Source organism: Akebia trifoliata, unplaced genomic scaffold (genome assembly GCF_017979445.1).
Source record: "Akebia trifoliata isolate Shusen 1 unplaced genomic scaffold, ASM1797944v1 Contig01321_ERROPOS274149, whole genome shotgun sequence".
Classification (NCBI taxonomy): Eukaryota; Viridiplantae; Streptophyta; class Magnoliopsida; order Ranunculales; family Lardizabalaceae; genus Akebia; species Akebia trifoliata.
Genome location: NW_028237668.1, coordinates 1,790 through 27,164, shown reverse-complemented (window position 1 = coordinate 27,164; position 25,375 = coordinate 1,790). Strand labels below are relative to the sequence as shown.

At 38.2% G+C, this 25,375-nt stretch overlaps 1 protein-coding gene across 3 annotated transcripts in view; it reads right to left on the bottom strand.

The window, feature by feature from the left end:
• The window catches only part of LOC147380535 (WPP domain-associated protein-like), a 29,225-nt gene extending 4,055 nt beyond the window's left edge, over positions 1-25,170 (bottom strand). For 2 of the 3 annotated variants that reach the window (XM_086431580.1, XM_086431582.1), the window contains exons 1-5: positions 25,065-25,170; positions 22,530-24,783; positions 21,350-21,476; positions 8,787-8,888; positions 347-425 (exon numbers count right to left, since the gene is read on the bottom strand). In XM_086431580.1, coding sequence (XP_086287706.1) covers positions 363-425; positions 8,787-8,888; positions 21,350-21,476; positions 22,530-24,700 — 2,463 coding nt within the window. In that variant the 5' untranslated portion in view covers positions 24,701-24,783; positions 25,065-25,170 and the 3' untranslated portion in view covers positions 347-362. Of the gene's footprint in view, positions 1-346; positions 426-8,786; positions 8,889-21,349; positions 21,477-22,529; positions 24,830-25,064 lie in introns of all 3 variants that reach the window. The other variant, XM_086431581.1, reaches the window with a different exon arrangement.
• Between the last annotated feature and the right edge of the window lie 205 nt (positions 25,171-25,375).

The following is a 25,375-nucleotide window of genomic DNA, read 5'->3' as shown; positions in this document are numbered from 1 at the left end:
TTTTTTTTTTTTGCTTGCACGTAGGCCTTCTCAACCTCTATTCAGTAAGCTGCCTTCTCTTCTCTTTTATGAAGTTTCACAATACTAAAAAAGAAAAGAATTAAAAAATGAGTCTTGGTAAAGGGATGTGCTAAAACATATGCGGCTGACATGGTAAGTGCACAGAACCATAGATCTTTTTCTTCCGGATACACAAGGACAAATGTCTACGGTTCTATGCACTTGCCACGTCAGCCACATTACCACGTACATTTTATCTCGTCGTTTAATCATTAGTCTTAAAAAATAAATTAACAAGTAACAATAATTTCAATTCTGTGTAAGCACTAGCCCAAAAATTAATTACCTTACTGAAAAGCAGATCAAACTGATTTAGCAGTTTCTCCACTTAATTCTCTTCTAATCAATTTGAGAATCTCCACAACCTGCAAAAAGGATTAGCCCAATTAAAAGGGATTTCTAGCTGCAATGCATGTTATTAGAAAATGGGGCACATGAAATATTCAATGAAAGAGATGAAGTATCGCATGAATATGAGTGCATAAATTTGTATCATAAGTATAATTTGAGTCATATTGTCTCTAAAACAATACGAATAACTACAAGGATGTGAAAATACTTGTATGAGGATAAATCAGTACCCCAAGTAGGACCGTCAGATTATCATGGAAAAGTACAATCTCAAGGATCATCCTTGAGATATCGGTACATCAGTAGGGGTCCCAAGGAACATCCTTAGGAGGTCATCAGAAGAAATCCCGAAGCTGCCGCAATGGAGATCAATTGAAGGGAATCTATTGGTCGTCCTTGGGAGGTTGAAGGAATTCATGAGAAGTGGAAGACAGTTCAACTCATAGTAAATACAAGGCACAAATAAATTTGCACTTAGAGAATCTAGAAGAAAAATCAAGGGATTCGATCGTGATTGTGTCCAATCAAGAAAGGGATCATGATTGAATCCACCTAGGAAAAAAATCAAATACACATGGACGAAATATGCCAAAAAAAGAAGGAAAGCCCACGGGTATAAATAGAGGTAAAGTTATTTATTTGAAGGTAATTGATTCAAGTTCAATTTGTAGTTGTTAATCTGACTTTGGCATCAGAGTTTCTTTGGTAGGTACCACATCAGTGCTTAGACAGGGAGACAGTTTGATCTAGTGGTGCTGTGAATCTCGAGGTGGAGGTGCAAAATTTTCCACCAAAATACCTATTTTGTTTATGTTGAAGGTAGCTTGCCCCAAAGTAATATCGTAAGTCTCTACTGCCCACGATATATATATATATATATATATATATATATATATATATAATATATATATATATATATATATATATATATATATATATATGAAAAAGGTTGTACCCCACCAGGTAGATCATTTCCTTGGTTTGTAATAAGCTTTTCATCTTCATATTTGATTCTTGTTATATTATTTTATCTTGCACATAGAAGAAGTTTAGGTCATCTTTTTTTAGGAATGTTCACATGAAGGCTTATATGCATGTTTTATTGGTCTGGTCTGCAGTCTTACTTTTCTTATGTTCGACCTGTTTTGATGCTTCTCTTTGTGTACTTTAACTTTGATTCTACTATATTTGCTTTCTGCACCATTGATTACTGTCTTGAGAGCTATCATTGATTTAGGTTGGAGCCTCCTTGTTTGCACCCTTTGAGCTTATGTAGGTTGGAGCTTTTAGCTTTCTACCCAACTGTTTGTAAATTAACTACTTGCGTTGAGAACTTAGAGACGAGGTTCCCTTCAGAGAATGCCCAATTTGTAATATATGTACAATGACCGATTGTATCATAAATGCTTCCAAATTGCAATTGTTTTCAAGTCATATCAATAGCTCCTATATACTTAAGAATCAAGTTTCTTCACTATAGTCTTTAAATACAACCAAACAATATGGTACCATTGAAATGATGATTGAAATACAGAACAAAAATCATTGCATTACACCTGAGAATTCACTGAAAAGAGATGTTTTTTTATCCATACCAACAATGCAAGATTATATAGCACATAGGAAAACACAAAAACGAGGCACACAAAAGATCGTACAACTACAAAGTTCCATCTCCCATGGAAACCAATTCATTTCAACCTTTTTTAATACATTCGCCGTCATATTTTTACCTGCATGTGGGGCCTGGATAACTCAACTTTGGCATTATTGGAAAGTTTATTTGATCATGTATTCAAAGAATCCAATATCTTGATATTTAGATGATTTTATGAGATGATTAGAACATATGGGTGTCTTTTAGTACCTCTTTAGTATTGTTATAAAGCTTATCCAACCATCAATCGAAAGAACTTAATATCACCCTATTTAGATAATTTGAGTGAGTTATGTTAAAACATAGCGCAGGACTACGATCGGAATACTAATTCCATTTCTTTAGGATAAATTATAAAAGAAGAATCTTAGCAAGTTCTAAGCCTTGGGCCAGGTTAGGAAATCATGAGTTTCTTGTAGTTCATTAAGATTAATCTAGAAGACTACTAGAGATTTACTTTCTCATTCTTAGCAAGTAGAGTTTGTCCTAGGAGTATGAAAAAGATTTTATCCCCAACATCTATACATGACTCTTCGAAAATTAGAAAACTAAATAAATATTTACGAAGATGTTTTGTTTCCTTTCAAGGTATGACTTTAACAATTTGATGGTGTGATGCATAGAAAGATATTATGATATTGTGACTCCCCTCTTGTTGAATAACTCTTATTTTATTAGTTTTACAGATCTTTTGTCCTTTTTAGTCTTTTCACTTATTAGACCATGTAATTCTCTTTAAAGCCCAATTAGGGCTTAGTAATGAAACACTTTTTTCTGTTTTCTTATTATCAACTTGGTATCAGAGCCTACCTCCATCTCCTCTCCTTTTTGCTTGCTACAACCCCATCACACAATCCCTCTCTTAAATCCACCACATAACCTCTCGGTCTAGTTTAAATCATCACCCCTACGGGGGTTGTTTTACAACATCCCTAATCACAACATGCGATAGGGCCAGTAAGCCTCATTGAAAATTTACGGCAACAACAGGATTGCTGTTCTTAGATCAACTGATGGCTCTAGAGGCTTGCAGCAACAGGTTTTAGGTCGTTTGTCACATAAACTCGCAACAGGGCTACTATTTTGGAACCTGCGACTATAGCAGGTGCATTGTTTGGAACCCACGATCACAGCAGGGCTGCTGTTTGCTTCGTTTGGAACCCACTACCTGCTGTGTGTAGTTTTTTTTTTTTTTTTTTTGGAACCCACGACCTGCTATTTGCTTCGTTTTGGAACCCACGATCTGTTGTTTGCATCGTATGGGATCTACGATCACCACAAGGGTGGTATTTAGCGACTACGACCAGCATAGGGCTGCTGTTTGGGATCTGCGATCACCACAAGGGTGGTATTTTGAAAGCTGCGACCAGCACAAGGGCTGTTTGAAGGCTGGTTTCACAGCACAGGGGCTGTTGCGATCCCAACACAGGTTTGCTTGAAGGCTGCAGCAGCCTAAGGGCTGTTTGAAGCCTAGTTTCACAGCACAGGGGCTGTTTGAAGACTGTATTCACAGCACAGGGGCTGTTTGGAGCCTGTATTCGCAGCAAGAGTGCTGTTTGAAGATTGTATTCACAGCGTAGGGGCTGTTTGGAGCCTGTATTCGCAACAAGAGTGCTGGTTGACAGTTACGATAGTATTTGGGGGTTGCAATCTTTTTCTCATTGAAAGCTGTTCCCTCGTCCTCCTTGAACTCTCTTCAAACCAAAGTACATAGACTCTTTAATGGCCTCTGAGATGTCATCTTCCTCGGTCACTGGTAGTACTAATGACTCAAGTGACCTTTCTTCTTACTCAACTGACTTTCCAAGAATTCAAATTACCACCATGAAATTAGATGGCCCTAATTATCTTCTTTGGGCACGATCAGTTGAAATGTTTATTGGTGGAAAAGGGAAGATTGGTTATCTCACGGGAGCAGACAAATAACTTACACAGACCGACCCTTCTTACTCACACTAGTTTGCTAATGATTCTATGGTCCGTTCTTGGTTGGTTACATCTGTGCAACCACAAATTGCGGCTGGATTTTTGTTCTTCTCGACAGCAAAACAGATATGGGACTCTGCAAAGAGCATTTACTCGCAACGTCAAAACAACGTTCGGATTTTTAACTTAGAGCGTGAGATTTCCAGTCTTTGGCAAAGTGATTCTTCAGTTACCACCTATTTATCACAGCTATGTGCTCGGTGGGAAGAGTTGACCTTCTAATCCTCGTCCTACGCCTAGAAGGATCCGCTTGATGAGACATTATATGCGTCGATTCTGGATAAGAATCGAGTTTTTCAGTTCTTAGCCGGTTTACGAGAGGAGTTTGAGTATGCGAGAATTCACTTATTGGGTATGGATCCCTTTCCGTCCTTACAGACTGCGTATTCTTATGTCTTGGCTGATGAAAGTCGTCGCGTAGTTGCCCTACCTTATTTTTCAGGAGACCACTCTACTATGCTTGCTCGCCTACCTTCTCCACAGCCTCCTAGTGGGTCTCTGTTTACTCGTTAACGACATAAGTGTGATCATTGTGGGAAGTTGGGTCACGTGAAAGCTTGTTGTTATGCACTCCATGGTCGTCCTAATCAGCAACGTTAACAGTCTCAACGATCTTCAGTTCATGTAGTCTCTCAGCCGACTACTGATTCAACACCTTCTTCAGCTACTACATCCTCATCGGATTCGGTATCTCTATCTCAGGTTGGGCTTGACAAGTTCAGAAAATTCTTCAATCAGATGGAGACTTCATCTCAGCCGGTCTCTACTTTCGCTCACTCAGGTACTTTTGCATCTGCACATAGTGTTTCCACCACTACCACACCATGGATCATTGATTCTAGTGCCTCCGATAACATGAATGGTACGCCATTTTTTTTCAAAATCTATAGTGTTTGTTCTGGTCATCGCAACGTTCGCCTAGCCGATGGTTTTTTGTCTTCTATAGCTGGTCAAGGTCATTTTCCTGTTACATCTTCTTTATCCTTAACTAACACACTGCATGTTCCTCAACTCACTACTAATCTTATATCTATTAGTAGCATTACAAAAAATTTGAATTGCAGTATAATTTTTTATCCCTCTCATTGTGTCTTTCAGGATTTGGAGTCGAAGAGAACGATTGGCACTGGACATGAAGTGAATGGCTTGTATCTCTTGGACGTACCTTGTTTACCTAGCACCCATTCTGCTTTCCAGATTAGTAGTAGTAGTCAGTCTAATAAGACTCTTGTAATGTGTTGGCACTTACGTTTAGGTCATATTTCTTTTGAATATTTGAAGCACATATTCCCTGTTTTATTTAATAATAGCAATTTGCTTAATTTTTCTTGTGAAACTTGCCAATTAGCTAAACATGTGCGTTCTTCTTATCCTATTAGTATGAATACTACTGCATCTGCTATGTTTGACCTAATCCATTCTGATGTGTGGGGTCCTTCCCCTGTCACGTCAACTCTTGGTTTTCGTTATTTTGTCTTGTTCATCGATAACCACAGTCGTACCTATTGGGTCTATCTTATGAAACACAAGAGTGAAGTTTTTGGGATTTCCAAGCAATTTCTTGCTATGGTTCATACCCAGTTTGGTCGTACCGTCAAGACCTTCCGTTCTGATCATGGTACTGAGTACACCTACAGTGAGGTCTTGAAACTTTGTTTAGAGTCTGGCATTGAGCATCAAATGTCCAATGTTAAGACTCCTCAGTAGAATGGTCGATCAGAAAGAAAAAATCGTTATATTCTAGAATTAGCCCGTGCCCTCTCTATTAGCATGAACGTGCCTCAATCCTGTTGGGCCGATGCAGTTCTTATTGCGGTGTACCTTATTAATCGGACCCCCTCTTAGGTTCTTCAGTTTGCCACGCCTCTCTTTTAGCTTTACCCAAATCGTCCCTTGTTTTCACTTCCTCCGCATGTATTTGGGTGTGTCTGCTTTGTTCAAATTCTTGACCAAACCCGTACAAAACTTGATCGTAAAGCTGTCAAATGTATCTTTTTGGGTTATTCCTCTACCCAGAAAGGATACCGTTGTTACCACCCTCCTTCTCGACGACGTTTTATTTCTCGGGATGTTTCCTTTTTTTAGCATACCCCTTACTATAATGGGTCCGTTGGCATTCAATCTGAGTGGTTTCCTCTAGATTCACCTGATGATCCCTCTCCTATTTTTCTTCCTCTTCCCATGCTTGTTCCTCCTTCTCCATCTCTTGTCAGTTCATCACCTCCTCATCTGCAGGTTTATTCTCGGCGTTCTCGCAATACTGCCATCCCTCCTATGCCAGACCAGCTCGCCTCCTCGCTTCCAGCTCCGCCTCCTGTGTCCTGTGATGATCGTCTTATTGCCACTCGTAAGGGTAAGCGCACTTATACTTATCCCATTTCTAATTATATATCTGATTCTGCCCTGTCACCCTCCTATCGTAGTTTTCTTGCATCTGTTTCCGCTGTTTCTCCTCCTACTACTATTGCAGATGCTATTACCCATCCTGAGTGGCGAACAGCTATGATTGATGAGTTGAATGCTCTTGAAAAGACTCAATCTAAAACACAATCCGGATGACTTTATTGCTTGCTATAAGGCCCGGTTGGTGGCCAAGGGTTATGCTTAGACTTATGGGATTGATTATCAAGAGACAGTTGCCCCCGTTGCCAAGATGACCACCATTCGTGTTCTCTTTTCTGTTGCCGCTATCAGAGGGTGCCATCTTTTCCAGTTAGATGTCAAGAATGCATTTCTCAATGGTGATCTTCAGGAAGAAGTCTATATGGTCAAACTTCCTAGGTTTCTCACATCTGCTTCTCCTACCCATGTCTGTCGTCTTCGTCGTTCTCTTTATGGATTGAAGTAGTCTTCTCGTACATGGTCTGAACGCTTTACTAAGGCTATGCATCAGTTTGATTTCCACCAGAGTTCTGCTGATCACACTATTTTCTTGCGTCACACCCGGGGCAAAACTGTCGCTCTGATTGTTTATGTAGACGATATTGTTCTTACTAGAGATGATGATGTTGGCATTGTCGAGGTCAAAACTTACTTAGGACGTCAATTTGAGATTAAGGATCTTGGGCATCTTTGCTATTTTCTGGGTATTGAAGTTGCGAGGTCTCAATTCGGTATATTTATTTCTCAGCGTAAGTATGTTCTTGATTTACTCAGTGTCTTTGGTCAGCTTGGTTCTCGTCCTGCTGATACTCCTATTGAGCATAATCACAGGTTGGTTGATTCTGAGGGGGAGTGTTTGGAGGATATTGGTCAGTATCAGCGTCTTGTGGGAAAACTGATCTACTTGTCTATGACTCGTCCAGATATTGCCTATGCTGTTAGTGTTGTAAGTCAGTTTATGCACTTGCCTCGAACATCTCATCTTACTGCTGTCTATCGTATTCTTAGATACCTTAAGAGATGTCCTGGTGGAGGTATCATGTTCAGTAATCATGCTCATCTTTGCATTGAGACATGGACAGATGCAGATTATGCTGGCTCAGTGACTGATAGACGGTCTACTTCTAGGTATTGTATTAAAGTTGGTGGCAACTTGGTCACTTGGAGCAGTAAGAAGCAAAATGTGGTTTCTCGCTCCAGTGCTGAGTCAAAATACCGAGCTATGGCACTTGGAGTGTGAGTTGTTGTGGCTCAAGATCTTATTAACTGATTTGTGTATTTCAGTAACAACCCCTTTTTCATTATATTGTGACAATAAGTCGGCTATTAACATAGCTGCAAATCCGGTTCAGCATGACAGAACGAAGCATATTGAAGTTGGTCCACATTTTATTACAGAGAAGATTGTTTCTGGGCAGATTTGTACTCCTTTTGTTCCTACAGCTCAGCAACTTACTGATATTCTTACTAAAGGTGTCAGCAAAGCTGCCTTTGAAGGTGTTTTGTCCAAGTTGGGCATTGCCGACATCCACGCACCAACTTGAGGGGGAGTGTTGAATAACTCTTATTTTATTAGTTTTACAGATTTTTTGTCCTTTTTAGTCTTTTCACTTATTAGACCATGTAATTCTCTTTAAAGCCTAATTAGGGCTTAGTAATGAAACACTTTTTTCTGTTCTCTTATTATCAACTCCTCTCTTATCTCCTAAGAGTTCCGACCTACTTCACGAGAAGCTCGCTTGTCAACTTACTTTTAGTAGAGCATTTTTCAAACCTGAAATTCTGAATTACAAGCTTGCCTTATTCTTCTGTTGAATTATCTCATGTTATTCTAGTCGTCTTTTTTTTTTTCCCAATTCAACCTTGCCAACAATTTCTACCTTTGAAACCCATTAACCCATCCTTGCACTATCAAACCTAGGTTGAATTCTTCTTTTGTCCTTAATGGCGCTGAAAATGTGGTAGTTCCAACTAGTGATACTAGGATATTTGAAAATGGGCGCAGTAATAGTGACTTGGGTGTCATATTAGTAGTCTATCCATATTGCCATATTGGATACTCATATTTTAAGAGTAAATGTTATACATTGTATCTGTCCGGTATCCATCATCTTTGATCATAGGTTAACTTCACTGAAACTGTGCCACATTTCACGAAGAGGAATTTCAAGGAAATGGATCAAGCAAGAATTTTCTAGAATAACAGAGAAATAGTTCCCCCAGAAAGGAAAGATGGAAAAAAAATAAAAAACATAAATAAAAAAAAAATAAAAAACAAAGTTAACCATAGTGCAACCACAGCACTGAGAAAAAGAATAGTGAAACAAATGATAAGAGAAAACCATCTTACACCAGGATAATGCTGCAATATTGGCGAATAATGGTCAAGTGCTATGTATATCTTCTCAAGAAGGCTGAGAAGAGCATCCACCTCATCCCCTAAGAGATCAACCTGAGGTCCAAGAAGAATCAGAAAAATAAAATGTTAAAACAAATTTCAAATATATAAAAACATAGATTTAGTTCACAGGCACGTAAGGCAGATCCCCAGTAAATAGACCACAATGTGAGACAATAGATCATTATTGTGTAAATCATTTAAAGGTCAAAACATAAATGGAATAATTTCAATTACATAAAATCCAGAATTAACATATGAACATTTAGATGAAATTTACTTTTAAGGTAAAGGAAATATGGTTATTAAAGGAAAGAACAAAAAACTGCCACCAGCAAATGGATATGGTTGTTTATTGTCAAAAGCAAATAAATAAAACTTAAATTCTCAATTAGATTTTTTTTCAAGGTAAAATGTTATATTAAGGACAGAGAATAAATAGGAAGTGGTCAAACAGACCAACCGATTACAAGGGCCCAAATGGACAAAGATTAGGAAATAGAAGCAGAGAAAACAATCTCGAGAGCCTATATTAACCACCATGATATAATATGGAGACCCATCCAATAATGAAGTCATGAAATAACAGGCCCCAAATTTCTAGATGGATCGTAGACCATAGGAATAAGGACACTTTGATAGTAAGAATGGCATCATGTAGAGTTCTCCTTTCGATGTAGAACATATATCTCTTGAGAATAGAATTATCTTGGCCAAATCAACCTATCCAGATCTGGACAAGTCGACTCGTTTTGACCAAGTCAACTCTTGACCTGCCTGGTTTGGGTTGACCCGGTTGGGTCCATATTCAACCCCATTTGCATTTTAGTCATGTCTTTAGTTTAGTTCAGTTTTAAGCTACTTAGAAGTTGTTTGGTTAGTTTTTATTTCAATTTTAGGAAGTTTCTATTTTGTTTAGTCTCTACTTTGCCTTTAGGTTTCTATTTTCTTCTAAATTCGTTTTTGTTCTTTAGGTTATAATTAGAAGTGCTTTTAAGTATCCAAATTGAGTTCTAACAGGACTAGAAGGTTAGTAATATGTTATAGATAGATTAGAAAGTTACTTTTTAATATTTTAGAAGGTTTCTTACTTGTTATGATGAAGTTATCTGTATAAGGAGCTTCAAAAACGAAATTCAATCTAGTCCAAACGTATCAATTCAATTATCTTTTCTCTTAATTACTTTTTAACTTTATGATTTATTTTCTTTCAAGCTATTGCTTGTTTATCAATTGATTTAAACTGATTTTGTGTGCTCCATTGAACACAAACTCTCAATTTCTATTGAATCTATTGGTTCACATGCTTCCACTATGTCACCTTTCCATCAAAGCATCTTCTTCCAAGGTCGCCAACAAATAGAAAATGGGATCATTCTCTATAAAAGTGTACCTCTATAGGTAAAAGAGGAACATTGCCAACTTCGAATTAAGGGAGAAAATAGAATGAGGTGATATATTGATTTTGTATCATCTTTGCTTGCACATAATGCGAATGTAAATAATTATGATATTGTGAGATGGTCAACTATATCAAAAAAATTTCAAGAGTCGCTAGTGGTTATACCTAATACGCCATTTTGTGATGACTGGGCATATCCGAAGGGACTAAGTACTACTTCCAAAGGGGGTGTGGACATCCTACATTAGAATAAAAACTGTCTAAAGTAAGGAGGACGGGAAAAAAAGAGTCGGCACTTTGGATGGAATTTGGGAACCCAAGAGATCGGGAAAGTAGTATCTCTACCATGATCAAAGAAACACTAAACAAGCAGATATAAAAGGAACGGTCCCATCTCTTCTTCAACGCCCATTTAACCTCGTCTAAGAAATGTTGATATCATAAATACATTGGAAAAAAAAAGTCTACAACGCAATTCACCTACAAATCATTGAAGTTCCTTCTGAAACCAAGTTCTTTGTCATCTAACCAAACAAAATATTTTGAATTAACAATTTTGTTTTGTTTGATAGCATATACATTAGGATATTATTGTATATACGAGGAGAGTTGCCATACCATCTATCACCCAAAATTAAACCCTATTCCCTTTGCCAATTTTAAAAGCCACGCTTTTGTTAAATTCATGAAAACCCTTCATCATGTCGTTCCGAAGGCCGCACCTAAATGAGTTTTTAACATCTCCATTTTGCCACTGGTGAATGCTTCAACCAAATTTGGATTAAATAACTCTCCAAATATTGCATGGCTCCTCACCAAAACTCCACAACCACTTTCCTAGAAAGGCAATTTTGGGAGCTATGGTTAATTGAAACCCAAAGCCTTGTTTTCTTTGGAGTAAAAATGGACCCCCAATCAACTACGAAAAATTTAGGGAAAGATCTATTGGAAATATTAGGATATATAGTTAGTTCTCGTTTGGTTTATATGTATTTATTTCTATTATTCTTTTTATGTAAGGGCATTTATGTCCATTCCCTTATTATAGGTTATAAATATTTACCAAGCTCTCATTATGAGTTTGAGATTTCTATCCTAAAATTCTTCTTGGTATCAGAGCATAAAATTCCTTCTTTGATTCTTGTCCTCTTTATCGCATGTTGCGATAGAGACTTTGTTAGTCCTTCACATGCTGCAATAGAGATTTGTGCTGTGATTTTTTAAAATATTTTTTTTATACCTTACGTTAGGGTTTCTCTTGGAAATTAGTCCTAAAGATATCTTGCGATCGGTCTTCAGTCTTCAACAGCTTCAGCAGGCCAAAAGTTAGATCGGATTCCAGATAAGTCAGAATCTGATCTATACACCTTGCGACAGCAGTAACAGAGATGAATCTCATCTGCGATCAGACCTCCAACCCCGACAGTGCCCTGCGACAGCAATAGCAGGTCTGTATCCCACCTGCATCGACTTTTAGGCTCGTATTATACCTTGCGACAACAGCAGTAGGTCTGAAACTCATCTGCGATCAGACCTACAAGCCCTTTAGTGCTCTGCGGCAGCATCAAGTTTCTACAGGTCTGTATACCATCTGCGATTAGCTCTAGGTGCTCTACAGTAACTTACGATTCAACTTACTTGCTTTAGAGTGATTGTGATCAGATCTATATACCCTTTAGTGACCTACGACAGCAGCTGTAGGTCCTTACTTGTGGTGCGACTCCTTCTACTTGCTCTAGGGTGCCTTGCGACAGCAACCTACAGCAACAGCCTGCTGTTGTGTTCACTTCGATCATCTCTACAAAGTTTGCTTTGCTCTACAACAACAGCAGACGGTTGTTGGTTGATTGACAATCAGCCCTACAACATTTCTCAGGCTGTGCAAAGTCCTGTGACAGCAACTATCTTGGGTTCTTTGGTTGGTTCAATCTCACGACAGTAGTAGAAATTATTTCTGGTGTTGCCGACAGCAATCAATAGGATTTTTTGGCCTTAGACAGTGTTAATTCGGGAGATCTCCCTTCAATCCAAATATAGTACTAATTGTACAATGACTTCAACTCACGAAACTAAGGACTCTACCACCACTCTTGGGGCCAATTTCTCCGTCCAGCGTATCATTAATGCCCCACTAGATGGTTGTAACTTTTAGAGTTGGTCCCGGTCTGTATGACTTTATTTGGGTAGTCGAGGAAAATCTGGTTGGCTTTTAGGTAGTATTCTTATGCCACCCCTCACTGATCCCAAATTTGAACAATGGGAAATCGATAATTGCACTATTCTTGGGTAGCTATTCAATTCTATGGAGCAACGCATCTACACTATGTCTATGTATCATGAGAATGTCTCTTCTTTGTGGTCAGCTCTCACTCAGACATATGCACATGCTCGGAATGACTCTAGGATTTATGATCTTTATCAGGATATCGCTCAAGCTACCCAAGGAAACCAGAGTGTTGCAGATTACTTTGGATTCCTTCAGTCCCGTTGGGAGGAGCTCTCGCATTATGAGTCTATGGTTGAGTTATCTGCAGAGGCAGCCGGGTATGTGGTCAAGAGGATTGCTCGACATCAGACATGCTGGTTCCTCATGGGTTTACGTCATAAGTTTTAGGCATTAAGGACCCAAATCCTTAATACCACACCTCTACCTTCATTATTTGAGACATTTGCGACTATTGATAGCGATAAGCGTCGTCGTCGTGTCATTTCCTCTCAGACCACGGTCTTCTGTCACTATCTCTGCTTTAGATACAGATCAGATGGCTCTTGCAGCTAATTCAAGCTTTTCTAATTCCCGAACTCAAGGATCCTGGAATCAAGGCCATGGGAGCTATGGGCGAGGTAAAAGAAGTGGTCTTACATGTAATCATTGTGGGAAGATTGGCTATGAGAAGGCTCGCTGCTTTCAGCTCTATCCCCGTGCTGCTGCTGTTGAATCTACCTATGTTGATCATGCTTCCCTTGGTACTATTGATTTGCAACATCTTCAGACACAGATTACAACTATTGTACGGGATTAGCTCTAGGCTCAGACTCCCTCATCCTCGACAGTCGCATCTGTTGCCACTCCCCCAGGTACTTCTTCTACTTTTCATGCCACTCAATCTGGCTCTGCTCTTCTGACTTGGATCATTGATTCTGGTGCCTCTGATCACATGACCGGTGAGTCCAATCATTTTATTTCTTCTATTTTTCCTACTACTCATAAGGAGGTTCGCCTTGCTGATGGGTCTCTTACCCCTGTTCATAATAAGGGTACTATATCTATGTCCCCTGGTTTTCCTCTTGATTCTGTTCTCCATGTTCCACATTTATCTCTTAACCTTATGTCTGTGAGTAGTCTTACCAAATCGCTTAATTGTTTAGTAACATTCTTTCCTACTCACTGTATCTTTCAGGACCTAACTTCGAGGAGGATTTTTGGCAAGGGATATGAGAGGGATGGGCTGTACCTGTTTGAAGCTCCACCCTACTGCTGCCCCCGCTTCCGTGCTCCCACTCACTGGAAATCCTAATTTTTCTTTTCAGACTTTAGGCTTATGGCATGCTCGCTTAGGACATGCTAATTTTTAGCACTTATGTTCGTTATTTCTTACTTTAAAATAATCTTGTAGTAGACACAAATTTCAGTGCTATGTGTGTGAACTTTCTAAACACACACGTACCTCTTATATTGTTTTTATTTGGTTCATTTTGATGTGTGGGGACCTTCCCCTGTTACTGCTTTTAATGGTCATAAATATTATGTTACATTTATTGATGACTATTCTTAGTGTACTTGGGTTTATTTAATGAGTTCTCGCTCTGAGGTATTACCTATTTTTATTAATTTCCTTAAAATGATTCAAACTCAATACAACATTACCATCAAATCTCTTAGAACAGATAATGGTGGGGAATATATTTCTAATGGGATTCGCTCCCATCTCCATGAGCGTGGTATGCTTCATCAGTTAACCTGCCCATACACTCCTGAGCAAAACGGGGTGGTAGAACGTAAGAATCGCCACCTCATGAACATCGTCCGTTGCCTTCTGCGAGGGATGCATGTTTCCAAGTCCTATTGGAATATGGCAATTCTTACTGTTGCTGTCCTCCTGAATTGTGTTCTGAGCCGCACTTTAGGGGGACAGGTACCTCTTCATGTTCTTCGTCTTGCTAGCACTCTCTTTCCTATTACACCTAGAGTTTTTGGGTGTACTTGCTTTGGGTTACTCTTCTATGTCAAAGAGGTATCGGTGCTATGATCCTCTCTCTCGTTGTATTATTCATTCCCTTGATGTCACATTTTTTGAAAATGTTCCATATTTTCATATTTCATCTTCTTTGCAGGACTCTTCTCCTTTTCAGGATTCTTCTCCAATAGTGCTACCATCTCCAATTTTCTCTCCATCTTCATCTTCGCCGCAACCGCTACAAGTTTACTCTCGTCGCCCCCCTCCTTCTCAAACTTTGCCAACCTCCTCCTTGGACTTAGGTATATCCCTTTCTACATTTACACCTATTCCTTCTATTTCTGACTCTCACTTACCTATTGCACTTCGCAAAGGTAAGCGAGGGTGTGTTACTAATCACCCTATCGCCTAGTTTGTTTTTTATCGGGGCTTTTCTCCTTCCTATCAAGCCTATCTTGCCACCACAGACTCTATTCGAATTCCTCGGTCTGTATCTGAGGCTCTACGTGATCCTATGTGGACTAGAGCCATGACTGCTGAAATGGATGCCTTGCAGAAGAATCACACATGGGATCTTGTTTCTCTTCTTTCTGGGAAGCGGACTGTTGGTTGTAAATGGGTTTTCACAGTCAAGTATCTTGCAGATGGTACGGTTGATCGCTACAAGGCTCGACTCGTCGCTAAGGGATTTACACAGACTCCGAGAAAGGACTTTGGAGCCACATTTGCCCCTGTCGCCAAAATATCTATTGTCCGTTTACTTATCTCTTTAGCGGCTGTCATTCTTGGTCTCTTCACCAGCTTGATGTGAAGAATGCCTTTCTCAATGGTGATCTGACGGAGGTAATTTATATGGACCCCCCTCCTGGGTTTCGTCTTCAGGGGGAGTATTTTGGGAAATTTTGTCGCCTTCTTAAATCTCTGTATGGTCTAAAGCAATCTCTGCGAGCCTGGTTCCAGCGTTTTTCTGAGGTCATTTTATCTATGGGATTTTCCAGATGCCACTCTGACCATACTTGCTTTATTCGACGAAGAGTAAATGGCCGCAATACCATTGTCTTGGTTTATGTGGATGATATTATAGCAACTAGAGATGATGCACAGTGGATTGACAGGGTTAAAAGGCAGTTGGGTAGTGCCTTTGAGGTTAAGGACTTAGGTCCCCTCAAGTACTTTTTGGGGTTAGAGATAGCCCGCTCACGTCGTGGTATTTCGTTATCTTAACGAAAATACACATTGGATCTTCTTTAGGACACTGGTATGCTTGGTTGTTGTCCTGCCTCGTCCCCAATGGATCAGAATCACCGCCTTCATGCTGAATCTGGGGAACTTTTATCTGATCCTTCATCTTACCAGAGACTCGTAGGCCGTTTGATTTATCTGACTAATACTATACCGGATTTGACCTTCGCAGTTAGTGTAGTCAGTCAGTTTATGCATGCTCTGCGCACCTCTCATTTTGATGTTGTGTATCGTATCCTTCGCTACTTGAAGTCTTGTCCTGGCCTAGACTTATTTTATTCATCTACTGCTCAGCTACATCTGTCGTATTTCACTGATGCTGATTATGCGGGTTCTCTTACAGATATGAGATCTACATATAGTTTCTGCACTTTCTATGGTAGTAATCTTATCTCGTGGAAAAGTAAGAAACAGAGTGTGGTTTCTCGTTCCTCTGCTGAAGCTGAGTATCGTGCCATGGCCCTTGACACATGTGAGCTTCTTTGGCTTAGATCCTTGCTAACAGAGTTGGGATTTCCTACTATTGGTTCCTCCTCTTTGTTCTGTGACAACAAGTCTGCTATAATGCTTGCATCTGACTCAGTCTTTCACAAAATGACTAAACACATCGAGGTTGATGTTCACTTTCTCAGGGAGAAAGTTAGATCGGGTGCTTTTTCAGATCAACTAGCCGATATGCTTACCAAACTTGTTGGACCTTCTGTCACAAACTCTCATCTCGCCAAGCTGGGCCTAGTTGATATATTTGCCACAACTTAAGGGAGAGTATTGGAAATATTATGATATATAGTTAGTTCTCATTTGGTTTATATGTATTTATTTCTATTATTCTTTCTGTGTAAGGGCATTTATGTCCATTCCCTTATTATGGGTTATAAATATTTACCAAGCTCTTATTATGAGTTTGAGATTTCTATTCTAAAATTCTTCTAGATCCTACATTCCACAAGAAACTCAAGCTGACTTGTCAATCTAAGCTTCGACAATTTTTTTTTTTGATAAGTTAAATTTTATTGATGGGAGGACAAGACGTCCTCAAAAAAAGTACAAACAATTATCTTTCGTTACTAACAACCATCCCACCACCTAAACAAAAAATCTTCAAAAAAGAATCCTCTAAACTCTTTAACCTACATACAAAAAAAAAAAAAACCCAAGAATGTTGAAAGTGAGCTTTCTTTCCTATCAAACATGCACCCATTTCTTTCCTTCCACAACCCCCAACAAATTAACGAAAGAAGAATTTGGTTTATATGTATTTATTTCTATTATTCTTTCTGTGTAAGGGCATTTATGTCCATTCCCTTATTATGGGTTATAAATATTTACCAAGCTCTCATTATGAGTTTGAGATTTCTATTCTAAAATTCTTCTAGATCCTACATTCCACAAGAAACTCAAGCTGACTTGTCAATCTAAGCTTCAACAAATTTTTTTTTTGATAAGTTAAATTTTATTGATGGGAGGACAAGAAGTCCTCAGAAAAAGTACAAACAATTATCTTTCGTTACTAACAACCATCCCACCACCTAAAATAAAAAATCTTCAAAAAAGAATCCTCTAAACTCCTTAACCTACATACAAAAAAAAATAATAATAATAACCCAAGAATGTTGAAAGTGAGCTTTCTTTCCTATCAAACATGCACCCATTTCTTTCCTTCCACAACCCCCAATAAATTAACGAAAGAAGAATTTGGTTTATATGTATTTATTTCTATTATTCTTTCTGTGTAAGGGCATTTATGTCCATTCCCTTATTATGGGTTATAAATATTTACCAAGCTCTCATTATGAGTTTGAGATTTCTATTCTAAAATTCTTCTAGATCCTACATTCCACAAGAAACTCAAGCTGACTTGTCAATCTAAGCTTCAACAAATTTTTTTTTTGATAAGTTAAATTTTATTGATGGGAGGACAAGAAGTCCTCAGAAAAAGTACAAACAATTATCTTTCGTTACCAACAACCCTCCCACCACCTAAAACAAAAAATCTTCAAAAAAGAATCCTCTAAACTCCTTAACCTACATACAAAAAAAAAAAAACCCAAGAACGTTGAAAGTGAGCTTTCTTTCCTATCAAACATGCGCCCATTTCTTTCCTTCCACAACCCCCAGCAAATTAAGAAGGGCGTGAGTTTCCAAAGAATCTCCAACTTGCCAGAAAAGGAAGTATTTTTCCAAGCCACTAAAAGAGCAATAAAAGAATGCGGATGGCACCAAGAAACCTTAAACCAGGGTAGAAAAAAGACCACACCCCGGAAGCCAACCCACAATGAATAAGAAGATGATCCACCTACTCCCCACTCATTTTACATAAGCAACAATAGTCAACCAGAATAAGGCTGTTATGTCTTAAAAGATTAATCGTAGGAATTTTATTCAAAGTCGCCAACCAAATGAAGAAGGAAACTTTGGTTAGCATAAAAGGACACTAGACAACTGAGGAAGGAAAGCAAGACTCTTGGTTACCGTCAAGAAGATAATAGAAAGGTGTAACCGTGAAGTGCCCATCTCAACTACCTTTCCAAACCCGTTGATCAAAGCTTTACAGATTAGGAAATAAAAAAAAGACATGAAGTACGAGGATGCCGAAAAGAGAACATTTAACAAGGACTGACCAACCATTTTACCCCCTTTAAAAAAATATTTGGACTTCCATGAACCTAGTCTCCCATTGGTTCGAGAACCAAGTCCCATATAAAATATAACTATAACTAGCCCCAAAAGGTCAATGTCGAGAGAGAGAGAGAGAGAGAACGTTGTCAATATCTCCAATTCCAAAACCTTGATTCTTGAGAGGTTAATTGTAAGCTTTGAAACTGCTTCAGAACAACATAACCAAACTCTTAAAAAACAAAGTTAGTTGATGGAGGCACCAATGAATAGAAAATTATAACCTACAAAATGGAAAAATGGGATACGGAGGGAAGCTTCAACTAAAAAGCCTATAAGGTGGCCCTCTTTGCCAGCATTATAGATTATCCTCCCAAGGATTCAACAACATTGCATAGGAAGGATGACTTGATTTCTCGATACTAAAATTTTGGAGATGAAAAAATCCTTCCAGAATGCTATTAAAAAACCATCTGGACCTGAGGCTTTGTCCCCACACATATTTGCTATAGATTGGAAAACTTCATGCTAATCAATTTGTCATCCCAACCAAACCTTTGTTCCTCTAATAAACTATCAAAGCCCAAACCATCCAGTTTGGAATGATTCTCAAATTCCTCAGAGAAACTGGGAATGGTGGTACCTCGGGTCATCCAAGCCAGTCTAATGGACTAACCCGTCTAAGCTAAATTGGTAAAGGAGACATGTCGCTCATAAGTAATCCCAGTGGATGAGGAAACAATCCAAGAGTGTCATTAACAACGAGAATCCCAAAAATCGTGAGAACAATCAACGAGAAGCGTGCCAGAAGGAAACTACCTAATAGGAAAGAAAAATCATATGTAAGAGATAAGGGAAAATAGGTAAAGGGATTCGAATTTGATTATTTCTATAACTTGAGCAATCTTTCTAAGAACATCTTTGGTAGGTATCACCACAATGTTACCCACAGACGAAGAAGATGATTGCTTAAACTAACGCGATCTGTTGGTGATCTCGAGGTGTTTGTGGTAGAAGGAAAAATATCACCCTACATTTACTATGTTCTATATATATATATATATAATATATATGCATTCTTTGTTGCTTACCCATTGCCTTTACTTTGATGAATATGTGTTGGTTACAAAACAATTTGGAAGTCAATATCGACTTCAGCCAGCTAACATAATTCTATAGACACCATAAAGAATCAACCTAAATAATGTTGCTTTGGGATATCACATGGTCATCAATCTTAGTTATCAACTATCTTTACGCACTTAGATTTTTAAGGTTACACTTCTATTTGAAGGTCCACCGTCCAATAAAATAAGGGAGCAAAACTCAACGAAGGTAAGGATGATTCATTAACCCACCATGATATGCAGGATTAAAAACCCTTTTGCTTGTCAGTTCTACTTAATCTATTTAGATTTGAGTATGTGCAGTACGCATGATATTATTAAGGCACCTATGAATCATATATCCTATTTTTCTTTAAAGAATTGCCAATGCCAAAGAGGATAATTAAACAATCTTAGATGGAATGCACTATGTAGGCACACACTATAGAGGATTATCTCGTTTGCCTTTTGTTGGGAGGGTCAGAGAGATGCATCAACGAAATCTTTGATGGAAGATTTTATCCATCAAAACTGTTGTCCAACATATTCTGACTTTAGGGAAAGGTCTTAGCTTTAAAAATAATAAAGTTTGAGGGAGAAATGGAGATTCTTGTGCAAAGTAGCTAATTGAATAACAAAGTTCCACAAAACATCAAGGCCGCTTGGGACATCCTCGATCATGTCGAGATCAATTTTTGAGGCACTTCACAACTAGTATACCTTAACCTTCTCATACCAACGTCGAATGTTGTAGAGACTTCTACATGTGGTCTTTTGGCATGATTATCCCCCGGATGCAATATACTTCCACGATAATGTGCTATTGTTTAAATGTCGCCTATCATCAATAAGTTCAAAGGGGTTCACTTTGAGGATTTTGTATTTAGCAGGGGATTTGATTGTAAATAGGGATGTGTAGCTTGTATATTGATTTTCCTCTTTGGTTGTTTCCTATGTTCTTGGTAATTCATCTTGACCTCTAGCAAAGCTTCAATAAAGTAGGAACTCATTGTTAATGAAGTCGAAATTGTTTTAAGAGATGATCAAGTAGGAGGAGTTTAATGTGGCGCTCAAAAGATTCCAAAGTAGCAAAGATGAAGCCCCTTTGCAAGGTTTATTGGCATTTAGACCAATTATTTCCAGGCTCTTGATAATGTGACTATTCCAATGCTATATTTTGGGAATCTAGGGACTTGAAAGGCCCCGGATTGCTCTAGGAATAGTCGTAGAGGTGCCACTAACTAAATAAACATTGTATGCACAAAAGTCAATTAACTGCTGTCATTTATATTAAAAATAAATGGATCCAAAACTGAACAAATGTAGAACCATGGTGTATATGTTCATAAGGAATCATTCTGCAAATGGTCTTCAAAACAATCAATGGCTTCCAAACTGATGATGTCATTCAGGTCTACAGCAGCTCTGGTTATTAAGTACAAATGGGTTTTTTTCAAATTAATATAACACAAATGGATAAAATATATATTTATAATCAGCTTTTGTACTGTCCAACAGGAGAATTAAAAGCATACTTCATCGATTATTTATGGAGATCCGCTTAACAGCCAAGCACATTGGGGTTTGATCCTATTAATGAGATATTTACTTCTGAGTTAGATATTTGGGTGTCACGGCCTCATGAAAGAAACTCATCTCACCCATCAATGAAGTTAGAAAGAGATGAATGATCAACGCATCTTGTCAGCAGTTGATCTGGAGCTGATCGGCATGTTTTGTTATAGACCGGTTCGTAAAGCAATTGATGTTAGTATGCAATTCAATTCCATAGAGCAATAAATTTCACTCCTTGCCAATATGACATACATCAATTCACAGCGCAAGCCTTTCAGGGAAATTGAAATGTGATAAAGATCATCTTAATATCGATTTAAACACCACAAGAGCCTTCACAGATTATTTCATTAGCAATTAATAATAGAAAACTGCATAAAGTAGTAATTCATATACCTCTGCTTCAGCCTTCTGAAGGTCAGAATATCTTTTTTCAAGTCTCTGCTTGTACACCAACTCCATTCTCCTAAATAGACTTGCTTTCCCAACAAGCTGATTGCATTGAAATTTCAAAATTTCCAACCTGAAAAAGAGAGTCAAATGATGTATTTTGCACTATTCCAGTTCAAGAAACACACTGTAAATATCACAAATCCATCAGGTGAACATGCTTTCCTGACCAACAAATAATAAATTGTTTCACTATTGATGGGAGTTGTCTAGGTCCCATGAGTTGGTTTTTTTAATATTCAAGCCTTCAAGTTCAAGGGAATTTGCTATTGAGATAACTAATGTCTCACTAAGTACTCTTTAGGGCGTACTAAGTTAGGATGCCTGCACATCACAGCTCCATCTGACCCCATTTACTGGTCCCACCTAGAACATTTTGAAGAACAGAAGTTAAAAAGCCATCAAATGATCCTAACCGTCTGATACATCACATACTTTGGGAGTGTCAAAAGAATACATAGAACATGGAACAGAGGGTTGGGAGTGTGTGTACCAAATGGCTAAGATATTGTGATCTAAACTCGACTTTGCATGTGCACACAAGTATGCACATACGGGTATGGATAGAGACGAGACATGCAAACGTCCTTAATTATCCATCTTCTCATGAAGTATTCCATAAACCAGAATTACAATTCTAATTGGAAATGGTCGCTAAGTAGCAATTCCAACATATTTGTGTGTATGCGTGTCTTTGGGGAGTTTTTTTTTTTTGGTGGGGGGGTAACATTTCCATAATAAAAGTAGAAAGCTGCTATTGGCACGCCAACTTTCATTTAATACACCCCAATTAAAGATTGAAACACACTCTTGGAACATTACCAATGTTTGGCTCAAATTATAATCTCAACATTACAAAACACTATAACACTCGTTCAAACAATTTCATTAGTTGTTTACGTTTATGATTAGGCTCATATAAAATCCTAAACCCAACAAATAGAAATCTAGCAAAAAAAAAAGAGCGAGATTCTATTGGCACCTCAATTTTTTTACTTATTCTCAATCATTCACTTATTTTCTTTATTTTTAATTGGGGGGTGCCAATAGCAGCTCTCTAAAAGTAAGCAACATCTTTTTGGTAAGAAATAGAAGTAAGCAACATAATATATTAGAAAATAAATACCTCAAACTATTCTTTTCAACAGTCTCCAATGCTCGGCATTCATAATCTGCAACTTCTTTATATAATCCTTCAATAGACCCAACAATGAATTCGATTTGCTTTTTGTACTCCATTTCGCTTGCTTCAAACAATGTTATAGTCTTTTCCTTCTCTTGAATATTGTTATGAAGAATTCTTTTTTCTTCATTGGCTTCCTTCAAGTCTTCCATTGCCGATTGAATCTTCTGATTTAGTTTTCTTATTTCTTCCTCGTGCAAGTCCATTTTCCCCAAAAAGTCCTCCAATTGACCATTTACCAAATTCAATTCCCTACTATTCTCAGAAATTAATTTCTCTTGCTGACTTATTTGGTCTCTTAACTTACTACACTCCTGATTAAGTTGATCATATCGCTCCCTCTCTTTCATCAATGTGGACTTCACTTCAAGTGCCAAATTATCCTTCTCATCCATCAAAGCTGAAAACAAGATTTTTTCTTTCTTCAACCGCTCCTTCTCCTCAATCTCCAAGCTTAAGGTTTTTTCTCTTTCCAACAGCAATGCTTCAAGGGAGACTCTCCTCTGACTTTCTTCATCATATTTCATCTGCATTAAATTGATTGTACCCTCAGCATCCTTAACGGCTTCTCTGAAAATAACTCCACACATCTCTTGCATGTTTATTAATTCCAGGTCTGAATCTTCAATGTCCCACTTGGCTGTATTCTTGCCATTCTTAACAGCTTCTCTGAAATTAATTTCACAATTTTCTAGCATGGTTATAGACTCCTTATTTGAATCTTCTATGTTTGATTTGATTTCACCAATCCAGTCCTTGAGCATAGATTTATAAATGTCTTCGCTTGCTGAAACTTCAATATTCATATCTTCTATTTCACATTCAAGCTTCCTTATCTGATTCAACAAGTTTGCTTCTACTAAGGAATTATTTGAAATTTTTTCTACAGCATCGGTTACTTGTGACGAGAGGCATTTGACTTCCTTTCTCTTATCTGTAAGCAAATCTTTGAGATGGCGGTTTTCAGAAAGGAGAGACTCAACTCTGTCGTTCAAGGTGGATTGATTCTCGGTATTTACTTCATAAATCATGGGTAAATCCACATTCTCCGTAAGGATATCGTCCACCTTTAAAATGATTTCTGAAATTCTCTTTCTCAATACTTCAGATTCCTTATCTTTCCTCGAAGGACCCCCCCTTTCTTTGAGGAATTCCCGCTTGAGAGTGAAATGTTCTTCGGTTATTTCTAGCAGGCGAGACTCATGGTTTCTCTTCATCTTGGTCATTTCATCTTTAAAATACTTTATCAACTCATCCTTTGACATGTGCCTTAGCTGGGAAGAATCCTTAATAACCTCAGGCGTTGTGGTGTTTGCTAGCTCATCATGGGACCCATGAGGAGGCAACAGCCCCATTTCAGGACTCGACAAAGATCTAGAAATGGCATTGAGTTCTTGGCGTAAACATGAAAGTTCATTCATATTTTTCATTTGGTTTATATTTTTGCTACCATGAAATTGGTCTCTTTGTTCCCACAACTTCGCTTCGAACTCCTCTTGAAGGCCCCTAACAAAATTTTGAATCACCATGTTTTCAAGTTCATCTTGAAATTCCCGTTCTTGTTGCCATTCACAAAATGACGTCTTAGACAAGTAAACCATGTGGTCAACTCGTTCATAGAAAGTTTCCCGTATATTCTTCACAGTGTCGAGGGTCCTATCTAACCCCCATACCCATTTCTCAGATTCCTTTATCTCCTCAATTTCTTTTTCAAGCATCCGAAATTGCTTTTCTTCCGCTATTTTTAGATTACTCACACACTCTTCCATACTACCCTTTTCAACAACAGCATCTGCATATCTCGAACCTCGAAAATTTTCAACTCCATGCATACCCAAGACGTAAAATTGCAATCTCTCCTTCAATGAAGCCATTTCGAGTTCCTTCAGAGCGATTTCCTCGGCAGTCTCTTCTGTGACAGCATTCACAATGCCCTTGATGACAGAGTTACTGACCATCCTCGAGATCATCAAGATATCATTAACGTCCTCTAAATAAGAATCTAAATCATCAAGTATTTCATCACCAGGATTCTCGTTCCCCTTAAACCCACTACTCGGTTGAATTGACCCATCACCAACCCTTGAACCCTCCGAAAATTCTGAATTCTCCATAAAAGAAGACACCTTGGGTCCAACCAAATCGCTCAGACGGATTACAACAACAACTTGAGCTCAGCTGTGATTCGATTCAAAACCTATATAACCCATTTGCCAAATTGTAAACGTTAAAGAAAACCCACACTGCTTAAATATCACAGAAAGATAAACCAGCAACATAACCACACACACAAACATACACACATTTGAAATCAGTATCAGAAATTCAAGAGGAATTCCACCAAAAAGTCGATCTTAAATCCCTACAATAGTTGACTAAGTGAAATTACTGACGTTTACTTCAATTCACACTTCGAATTTAATGAAGAAAAAATTCGAAACACATCAAGAATTGGGGAATTTGAAAAGACGAACTTACAGGTACAAAAGCAGGTCCTATTAGCAGCTCTCGTCCAAAAATATGACCGTTGCACTGTTGGAACTCTTTCTCTCTCCCCCTGTTTTAGGTTTTCTAGCGAAATGAGGTTAGTTTAGTGAGATAGACAGCGAAGGAATGTTAATTAAACAGATCTGTTATTGGCACTCCAACTTTTACTTATTACACCTCAATTTCTTAAATTATTTACCCTATCCCAATTAAACATTAAAACACACTCCACAAATATTACAAAGGTTTGGCTCAAATTATAATCTCAACATTATAAAACATTACAACACTTGTTGAAACCA